Source organism: Pagrus pagrus (genome assembly GCF_965226575.1).
Source record: "Pagrus pagrus genome assembly, chromosome: 11".
In the NCBI taxonomy this organism is placed as follows: Eukaryota; Metazoa; Chordata; class Actinopteri; order Spariformes; family Sparidae; genus Pagrus; species Pagrus pagrus.
In genome coordinates, this window is record NC_140195.1 from 10,667,079 (window position 1) to 10,677,312 (window position 10,234).

The following is a 10,234-nucleotide window of genomic DNA, read 5'->3' on the forward strand; positions in this document are numbered from 1 at the left end:
TTTCTGACACTCCATAAAACCACAAGGAAAGCCTTCAGACGCTTTTTCTCTCCTTCTCTTTTGATGTTTCCTTTTATTTTTAACTGTAATGTTTAGCTCTTTTTTTCTGTTACCCCCATGGTAGAGCGCACCCAAAACTACCGAGGAGGTTTCTGTTGGATTTTATACCTCCCACCTGGCCTCATTCGAACCAAACAAACACACGGGGAAAAAAAAGAATCCAGCTCCACAACATTTTTTGTTTTTCCACTCTTTATCCCTGCTTGTGTGTTTATTGGTTTCACATTTTCCTTTACCTATTGACTGGAAATACTCTACAGGGATTATCCACAAGAGAGGGAACAATAGCCAATTACTACAGGAGGATTCAGCAGCAGCATACATCTTTTGAGAGGATAGTGGGGTTGACCTAATTTCCTGATAACAGTGTTGAAAAGCACGGGGGCCGCTACTCTAAACACACATGCTATAAGGGACATATGCCAGGCTTGTGTTGTATTTATATTTTCTATAATTCTTTATTTTTTCAGTCTTTTTCTGTTTGTATAACATAACAATCGTGCTTTATCATGTGACACCATAGATACATATCATGTTTATATTATGTTTTACATTAGGCAGTGAGACAGTTAAAAATATACAAAACAATATTGTTTTACTAGACATAGTTTCTATTTTTAATATAATCGTCAGTATCTTCATTGTCATCATCATTTCGTATATTTCTGTAAGATATGTGCTTTAGCTTCTGTGATCAAAATATTATTGCAGAAAACAGCAACTCCATTTTTTCAACATTTAGACAATAACTTCCAATGTAATACAGACATTCACAGTTACATGTTTTACACAGTACAGTTTTACAACAAAGTTCCAGAGAAAACTGTGGTAGAGTAACTTTATACAAAATTCACAGGACATGAACTGTAGCCATTTCACATTTTCGCTCAGTTGTTTTGCTTTTCAAAGTAAACATGTTCTGTTCGACCAGATGCCTTTCACAGTAGCTGCCATAGAAGCAAACTAACATTGTCCTAACACGCCATGGCAAAAGTCTGGGGAAATTAAAGCTTTGTGCTTTTCACTAGTAAAGCAAAGACAACATAAACAAAAAGAGAAACAGACCACTTGCTTACTGGCCTTAAACATCTACATATGTATTGCTGAATACATATTGATCAAACTATAATTGATCATTACACATAAAGAAAAATAAATGACTTTACTTTAACACAGAGTTGGTCCAGGTTTTTTGTGCTAGCATACAAAGTTGTATTTCGTACTTCTGCCCAGTCATGTAAACAGACTATGGCTTCGTTGAAAATTGGTGTATTGGCTTAAGGCCGTCTCTGTTCTTCTTCTTCTTCTTTTTTTTTTTGTTTGTCAGGAGACATGTCAGAAATTTTTCACTGATGTTCCTGAGGAAAGCATGCAAAACGTAAACAGGATTGACTGTCAGCATTAAGGGATAGTCGATGTTTGTAAATCACTTTTCTAACCCTGTGCTTTTTTTTCTTCTTTTTTTTTTCTTTTTTTACTCGTACTTCTTTGTACCCTGTGCTTTGCCAACCGAACACTAAATGGCATAGTTTTTGCTTTTGTCTGCCTATTGATTTTGGTCCTCCATCACAACACATATAGTATAAAACATCCTAAAAATAATTCTAAAAATGTTTCGATCACATAAAAGTTTTCCCTTTTTTTTTTACTGAAAAAAAAGGAAGGAAAAAATAACAGTCTCTCTCACACACAAAAAAATCTTTTGCAACAAATACTGGTTTGCTCCAGAGCTCCTAAACATGAACTTCTTATTGGCATTGTGCTTACTCAGAGCTCCTCGTTCGCCTTGTGGCCTGTAGTTTACCTCACAGAGTGCAACGTTTGGAAAAGAGACAACTGTGTGAGGTTTAGTAAACATCCACAATAAAATTGACGCCATCCCTCGCACGCTTCAATGATGTCAATTTTTGTTCACTACTTCATCTACTATATTCACACGGTATTTACTTGATTCATGAAGATATTCAACAAATCTCTAATCTATATCTCTATGTTTTTTTTTCTTTTCTCACAGTATTACACAGTATGTTTACATTTTTTTATTCAGATTTATGGTTGTATTTGCGAACACTAACAGTCTTTGATATTGTTTTTCAGAATGCAAACCAACAATAAGACATCATTGGCTTGGGTTTTACAAATGCAGAAAAATTAAACATGGTTTGAAAATCTATTTTGATCACATATTGCCCCTGGAGGTAGGTGAATCAATTAAAATCTTGGAAGTCCTTTGTAATGTTCTCTTTTTGTCTACATGCTCCATGAGGGTTTCTTTGTTGTCTACACGTTGGCCTCGGCATTGGTCAGGTTAGAGGTCGGGCTTGTCGGGTTTGGGGGGTTAACAGGCTCCGTCGGGCTGACGGGGTTGGGTGGAGGGCTGGTAGGGCTAAGAGTTGTGGTGGCGGGGTTAACTGGACTGGCTGCTGTAGTGGTGGTGGTGGTGGTGGTGATGGTAGCGGTGGGACTAGTTGCCGGGTTCACTGGGCTAGTGGCGGCGGCAGGTGGATTTGCTGGCGGGGGAGCCGGGTTAGCGGGGCTCACGGGGCTGGTTGAGTTGACAGGAGCCGGAGTGGTTGGGCTTGCGAGGTTTGCCGGAGCTGGGTTGGCGGGGCTAGCGGGATTGGCCGGATTGGCGGGGCTGGATAAGTTAGCGGTGTTGGTTTCCGCCTGCTGCTCGGGTCCGTTCTCCTGAGGTCGCCTGACAACTGCAGGAGGCTGGAGCATTATCCGAAGTCGCTGCGAGAGAAATTACATGAGAGAAGTGGTCAGAATAGATCTTACACTAAAAGTCTAACGACAAAAGCTAGCAAACCAAACAGACTCTTCACCTCTTTGTAAGTGCCCTTGAGTCCGAGATACATGTAGACCATGTATCCTGGTATGAGAACCATGGAGGAGAGTGCCATGAGCCAGCCCACTCCTTGACCCCAGCCTGGGAACACATAGTCTCCCATTGTGAGAGGAACCATTTGTATGGCGCTGAACAGGAACACCCCCTGTGGGAGACATGAGACACTTTATGCATCCTGACACCACTGACTGGAGGCAGCGCTGTCTCAGCCTGACATGGCCGCAGGCAGGTAATATTGACTTTATTTATTGTTTCATTTTTCATGTCATGACTTTAGATGTAGGGTTGTATTAGTGCAGAGCACTCACGCCGACAATGAGAGGGGTGAACACGACCCAGCACATCTTCCACCATATACAGGGCTTGTAGCCAATCATCTCCTGGATGTTGTCGTAGAACTTGTTCACACCTGCCAGACAAATGAATCTATGATCAAAATATTCATATCCAATTTATTTCAATTTGCTGCCGGTCTGCCACGCATGTTGATGAGGACGGTGAGGTGGAACACATGAGTGCTCGCGACCTTGAGGCTGAACGGCGTTTGAAGCTGCGCAGATATCTCTGGATAGGTGTGATGCTTTCTAACCTTTACATTTACCCCGACTTTTGAAATATGCGATATTTCCATTTCTTCTTTTGTTAAATTGTAAAGAAAAAATGCACATTTTGACTGATACTTTTATATTTGTTTTGCTGTATTGCATGAAATACTGATGATACACACCGTAGCACCAGGATATGGAGATGCATTCGAAGAAGACCAAGAACAGCAGACACATTCCACTGGCAGAGTAGTAGTCAAACAGTTTGAACACATAGAGTCCGCCCTGGTTACAGAAACATAGACATAAAAAGACTTACAGATACAGCATAAAGTCACAATTTAAATAGCTTCTTGCCCTTTAAATAGATGCATAGATTTTACTCCTCTTATCTCTTAATTACATCTTCCAATGCTATTACTCATTCGTTTAATCTCGTACCATTAATAGTCAGTGGTAACATAAGAGATCTGCCCTTGCTGTACCTGTGTGATGTTTGAAAGTCCGATCACATAGGACACCAGACAGACACACGCGATGAAGATCTCTCGTCTACCCCTAAGAGCTCTGGGAAACTCATCCACCAGAGCGGTGATGAAGCCTTCGACGGTGCAGAACTGAAGGACACAATCACAGAAGCGGCATTAAGCATGAGAGGGAATTTGTGCACAATTTGCATCTGCTGCTTTTATGTCATTTAATAGAAATATTCATTATTTTTTTTGTGGCCTCTGTGAATATTTTGCTGAATGTATTCTCCAGCAAAGAAGTTTTGTTTTTGCAGTTAGGCTGACTGATGATGAGAGATGACAAAGAGTTGCAGTGTGCACCAAAGCATGGGACAAAAACGCTAACGTAATCTTCTGAATGACCAAGCATCCACTTCTTGGAGGCCATTTTGGTAATAGCTCTGTTATGCAAAGGCTCAGTTGCTGTGACATTCAGAATGGAGTTTAAAATCAATGTTTTTTACTTTGAAGCGCTGGTGCTCGTATAGCTGCATGTATGCATTTTTTTTTTCTCCAGTCACTGTGGCCTCATTCGAACCCAAATAAGCGCAAAAGAAAGAAACCCAGACAGCTAAACCTGCAGGCACATGGAGGTGATAAAGTTGCATTAAAAAGACTTGACAGCTGATGTCAGAGCTCAGCTATATCTGTCCACAAGGAGCAAATTGCATGCTTATCATGCAAAGAGCAGGGGTGAACTGCATGATATGTACCTGCATTTTAAATATTTAGGTCAGCCCATGAGCAGATCATCTCCAAGCCCCTTACCTGGCTGTCTATCCCCAGCATGAGCAGCATGGAGAAGAACAGAATGGCCCAGAGAGGAGACACAGGCAACTGGGTTACAGCCTCCGGGTAGGCCAGAAAAGCTAAGCCAGGACCTGGATGGTAAATAGGAAAATAATATCTCATCAGGGTCTGCAAACATGTATTTGCAGGGAAGCGATGGCAAAAGCAATGCTTAGCAGTCAGTCTCAATGACCGTGCATGTTTTTCATGCAGAGAACAGACGAAGGCATTTATGCAATCTGTAGTTACCTGAAGCTGCTACGTCGGCAATAGGTCTCTTTGTCACATTTGCCATGAAGCCGACAATAGAGAAGATTACAAAGCCTGCAAACATGCTGGTACACGAGTTGATGCAGCACACGATGACAGAGTCTCTGGGGAGAGGAAACATAAAATAGTCCTGTTGTCAAAGATTTAAGTTGACTTGTTTTCTTCACAACGGGAAACACTGAGATCTGAACGGGCGGCTGAGAGAATGAATCACTGCTATTAATTCCTTTTCATCATACACGTTTGGCAAAAAACACATTTCCATCGTTCGTGACAGACGTGAATAGATTTAATTTAAAAGACACTCGTGACAAATAATAAAAAAATGTAATAAAAGATGAAGGAAGATGGCCGCATTTGAAACAAGGCCGCAGTACGAACGCAACTATTTTTATGTAACTGATTGTTTATGTGACCCAGAACTATGGGGCTGCTGGAGAAAACACTCAGGCTTCGCAATCATAGTTGTTGTTTTTTTTCCTGCAAGAAACAGCCTCCTCTTTAAGATTGTTATTATATTTATGCCAGCAACTCACATTATTAAGACCCTTTAATGGCTCTTACCAAGCATCCTTGACCGAGGTCTTAAACATGGGTGAATATGTAGCAAGATAGCAGAAATTTAATCATTGCCATTTTCAGCTATTACAATTTTCTCTCATCTCTGAAATTCAGATTACCTCCATTCAGGATTTTTCAGGTGGTCTTACCTGTAAACATTATTATTGAAAGGGTTATAGCTGCCCAGAGCTATAAGTGACCCCAATCCCAATCCATAGGAGAAAAAGATCTGGGTGGCTGCATCCAGCCATACCTGACAAAAGGAACACAAGCATTTAGCTGCGTGAGGCCGCACTCTGCTCGCTCAGGCGTGCAGGAAAATAGGTATGAATCACACGATAATACGCCATTACCTCTGACTCTTTGAGTTTTTCAAAGTTAGGGGTGATATAGAACAAGATTCCATCTTTAGCTCCGGGTAGAGTCACCCCACGGATGAAGAGAATGAACAGCATGAAGTAGGGGTATGTAGCCGAGAAGTAAACGACCTATAAAAAGGACAATGAGAGGCAGTTATCAGCAGGATGGATGACACCGGTGCACCTCCAGTAAATTTATGATGCATACAAAATTTGTAAATCTGGAATTCACCCACTATTCAGACATTCTCATGAGGCTCGTAAAGATTTTCTAGATTTATTTTCTTCCATCTCTTACAGACAAAAAAAAAGCAAACAAAAGAGACCAAACATTCAGCAAAGAAATCACTGCAGCTTTCACTTTGAGTGTCTACGTGCAGTCATGACACTGTGCAAGCGATTTGTGAGTGCTGGGAAGGGGGGGGGGGGATTTTATGAGCAAAACAAATTTTATTTGCCATGGTCACGTGACGCACCAGACTTTTCGAAATGTGGCACCACAAGGGAGGGAAACTGCTTCAAGTGGAGGGAGAGGACAAAACCAGATTGTAGCGTATGGCTGTGTGTCGCTCCTCCTATCATGAATCCACAGTCAGTGTAGACACTGTGTCAGGAGGATTGGAATTAGAGGAGCCACCATGAGGCAGAGTGGGATTAGTGAACATGAGTGTTTGATGTCTCCTCTCTTATTTTAAATCTGGACAATGCTGACTGCAATCTGAATGATTGATGAGGTGATATTAGACGGATTAATATTGCATTCGCTGTCACACACCATCCCCGATTGGGATCCAGTGTAGCACAGGAGGTCTTGGATACCCCAAATGTGGCAAACGTCTTACCTTCCCTGTCCAGCCAACCCCTTTCCAGATACAGAAGTACACAAGGACCCAGGCGATGGCCAGTGTTATCGCCAGATGCACTCGAATCTGGCCTGGTTTTTCCAAGCCATCGGTCATGTTATGCATGTTGCGCCTGCAAGTCAGAGCGAGCGACGACAAGACTATTACACACACACAGGGAAATAATCATGTAGCAGAGGAGGCTGTCTTTTATGGATCTCGGGGATGCATGCAGGATACTTTAAAGCTCTGAAAAAGCGAGAGAAAGCGGTCAATATCTTACTCCCAGAACTCCAGCACTGAACTGGTGAGATTGGTGGTGTCTGCAATGGAGTGGTTTGTGTAACATTTCTCTGTGTTCCAATCATTGTTACATGTGCTCCATGGAAGGTTCTGCAAAACAAAAAATGACCGCATATTTTTTTTTTTCTCCCCCTCTTTAAAATGTTGTCAGAGGCTACAAATCCTCAATGAACTAATATATAACAACCGTGACCCTGTGCTGGGGTAATACTTACAGTGGTGAAGGAGTTGTACAGGTAGTAAATGGCCCAAGAAATGATTACAATGTAGTAAATGTTAAGCCAGAAGGACAGGACGGCTGCTGCAAGGCCCACACCTATCACACAGACATTGAATTAGGCAGCGTAGTAAAACTACAATTGGATGTGTGTGTTACGTGGCCTCCGTGAATCCTGATAATTTAATAATGATATTTCACACAGGCCTGGTATAAATAATTAAGTTGCAGTGAGGTGTATACCTTTAAACATAGGAGCCAGTTTCCACACACCAAGCCCTCCAATTGAGGTGTATTGACCAAGGGAGCATTCCAGTAGAAACAAGGGGACTCCAGCAAATATGAGAGTCAAAAAATAGGGAATCAAGAAGGCTCCTGGATGGACAAAAAGTAGATCAAGTTATACATTGAAAAACAAAACAAAGAAAAGAGAAAAAAAGACCAATCTTTGGCTCAAACTGCACTGACGCATTACTTAAAAACAACACAGCACAACGTCAATTAATTAGGGTTGCAAATGTGGGTGATATTCTCATTCTATTCTATGTCATGTGAACCGACACGGTCAATTAAGATAAGCTCGACTATGTGCATCGTGGAGCTGACTGGGCCGTGCAGTTCTGCTTAAATTAGCTGTGAGAAATAGTGTTTACCTCCACCGTTTTTTCCACAGAGATAGGGAAATCTCCACACGTTCCCCAGTCCAATTGCATAACCCACACACGACAGGAGGAAATCAAATCTCCCCCCCCATGTTTCTCTGTCAGGCAATGCCTTTTTCTGCTTCTCGGGTTTCACGTCCAGTGACTTGGGCTTGTCATTATTAGTGGCCACCTCGTTCAGTTCTGTCACTTGTCCATCCGTTTTGGTGCCGTTCGTCGCCATGTCTCTGGATTTGGCAGAGGTCCTGGCAGTCGGACGGGAGGCTTCAGCACCAGTCCACGTAGACAGCAGCTTCGCGGTTTTTAGACCTAACCTCTAGGACCAAATGTCTGGAGATGAAGCCTGTGCACACACGGCTCGCCAGTCGCCGTTAACCTGGAATCGTGAATAGAGCATTTTTTTGGTCGTCGTTTTTTTTTTCTTTTTTTTTTTTTTTCTCAGGAGGCGCTGAAAATGTGGTTACTTGTGAAGCAAATATGACACATTTTGCACTACATGCATTCACTCCTCGGCAGGTGCAGTAAATCAATATCAATTAAATCCAAACACACACTGTGATACGGGAATATGCAGTCAAACGGAGATTAAAGCATCTCGTGAACATTTGGCTCCCTGACAACATTTTCATTCATACCACACTCAACAAACACCAAGAGAAAAAAAAAACAAAAAGAAAAAGAAAAACATCGATGGCAAAGTCATGTTGGACTTGCTCCCATAACTAAAACACACACGACAGATTGCGCGCAAATGCACAGCAGCCAACACCAGATCAGCACACATGATAGCCTAAACAAAGTCTGCGATCAAATAACCCCAAAAGGGGAAAAAAAAATCCGTAATACTAACATCAACGAAAAAAGAGAAAACTTTAAGCCAAATTAAAGGATCCAAAACATGCACTTCGAGCGCAAGACGCGCCGCAGCGATAGCAAATAGCCTATGAGAATTAAGCATAATCAAGTCCACCAATTACCACCTGCAGATTCTTCCAACAGTTATCCACACACAGAGACGCAAGCAGCGGGGATACAGAGAGGTCTCAAACAAACTGGAACACAAAACGCACAGTGGAGACAAAGGGATCTCCAATGCGTAAAAGCTTTACGCATCAGGCTGCACAAATAGCCACCCCATTCTGTCCGATTAATTGAGAACCAAACGCGTTAATGCACGCACGAGAATGCGTCTCGACATTTGCACCATCCAATAGACAAGCAAACCGCGATCAATTCTGCATTTAATTGGCTATAGCATGTCGGCGCAGAGCGCATCATGCAGTCGTTACACTGACCCCAGCAACATATTGACAGTCTCATTCAGGGTTTTAATCGCACTCACTATCAGCTGCAAAGACGACAAAACCGAACCATGCATTGAGCAGACTCGTATGTATGAGGGTTCAAACGCGCACAGACAGGCAGAAAGAGGGAAAAAATGCATGCAGCCAGCGTACTCACAATGGTTCTGTGGTCTGTGCCGCCGAGGATACGCTGCCTGCCACAAATCTCGAAACGAGGTATCCGTAGATTCCTCCTGTGGGTGAAGTTGTAAACTCCCAATATTTCTTGTAACATAAATAGATTTTACTTCCATTAAAAGACTTAAAGGGACCATGCAGCGTTAGAGGTGTCCAAGCAGGAGCTGTCCAGCGGGGAGCAGTGCTGAAGACCAGGAGGAGGAAGAAGAGGAGGAAGAGGAGGAGGAGGAGGAGGAGGCTGAATCAACACGGGCAGCAGCCGCTTCGCCTTGTGCGACTGTCTAACATCAACAACCAGAGACTCAACTCCCATCCACACAGCCTCAATGTCATCTCAAAGTCGCCCCCCCTCCCCTCCTCCTCCTCCTCTTCCTCCTCTTCATCTTCTTCTTCATCCTCATCTATAGGCTGCACTGACATCGCACTTACGGCGTTTGTTTTATTGTCACTATTTCAAACGATTTGACTCTTTCCCTCCATTTTAATGAATATCAATACTGATGCATTCACACTGTTTCTGCCACGACCTCCCTCAGATGGGCAGGCAAGTTTTTTCTCACGTGCACAAACTGACTGACTCTTCATCTCAAAGTCATATTTTGAGTCTTTAATTCAGATTTATTCCCCCAAAACACTTTCAGGATTCACCTGTTTTAAAAATGAATAAATCCCCGTGCGCCCAGCGGCACAAAAGTGACCCCCACCCCAAAATGACACCCCCCTCCCCTCCCAGTTATAAAATGTATGGTCGAGGTGCAAAATGGAAACATATGGAGGACAATATA

The 10,234-nt window shown here is 42.6% G+C and overlaps 1 protein-coding gene across 2 annotated transcripts; it reads right to left on the reverse strand.

The window, feature by feature from the left end:
- Positions 1 to 1,364: 1,364 nt before the first annotated feature.
- Positions 1,365 to 9,782, reverse strand: LOC311264874 (sodium- and chloride-dependent GABA transporter 1-like). Of its 2 annotated transcripts, none has more exons than XM_084366053.1 (15): positions 9,430 to 9,782; positions 7,960 to 8,344; positions 7,550 to 7,681; positions 7,305 to 7,405; positions 7,070 to 7,179; positions 6,787 to 6,919; positions 5,939 to 6,073; positions 5,735 to 5,838; positions 5,004 to 5,128; positions 4,734 to 4,846; positions 3,942 to 4,073; positions 3,639 to 3,741; positions 3,220 to 3,320; positions 2,889 to 3,056; positions 1,365 to 2,796 (listed from the first exon to the last, which is right to left on the reverse strand). In XM_084366053.1, the coding sequence occupies exons 2-15, from the start codon at positions 8,189 to 8,191 to the stop codon at positions 2,341 to 2,343; spliced, it is 2,145 nt and encodes a 714-aa protein (XP_084222179.1). In that variant the 5' UTR covers positions 8,192 to 8,344; positions 9,430 to 9,782; the 3' UTR covers positions 1,365 to 2,340. The 2 variants fall into 2 exon arrangements, with proteins under 2 accessions (XP_084222179.1, XP_084222180.1); XM_084366054.1 differs by lacking the exon at positions 9,430 to 9,782 and adding an exon at positions 8,949 to 9,112.
- Positions 9,783 to 10,234: the final 452 nt, after the last annotated feature.

Coding starts and splice junctions, on each gene's coding strand:
- LOC311264874 (XM_084366053.1), bottom strand. CDS start 8,191: ATGGCGACGAACGGCACCAAAACGGATGGACAAGTGACAGAACTGAAC. Junction 6,074..6,786: donor GGGTTGGCTGGACAGGGAAG/GTAAGACGTTTG, acceptor TCCTTTTTATAG/GTCGTTTACTTCTCGGCTAC. Junction 3,321..3,638: donor CTCCATATCCTGGTGCTACG/GTGTGTATCATC, acceptor TTTGTCTGGCAG/GTGTGAACAAGTTCTACGAC.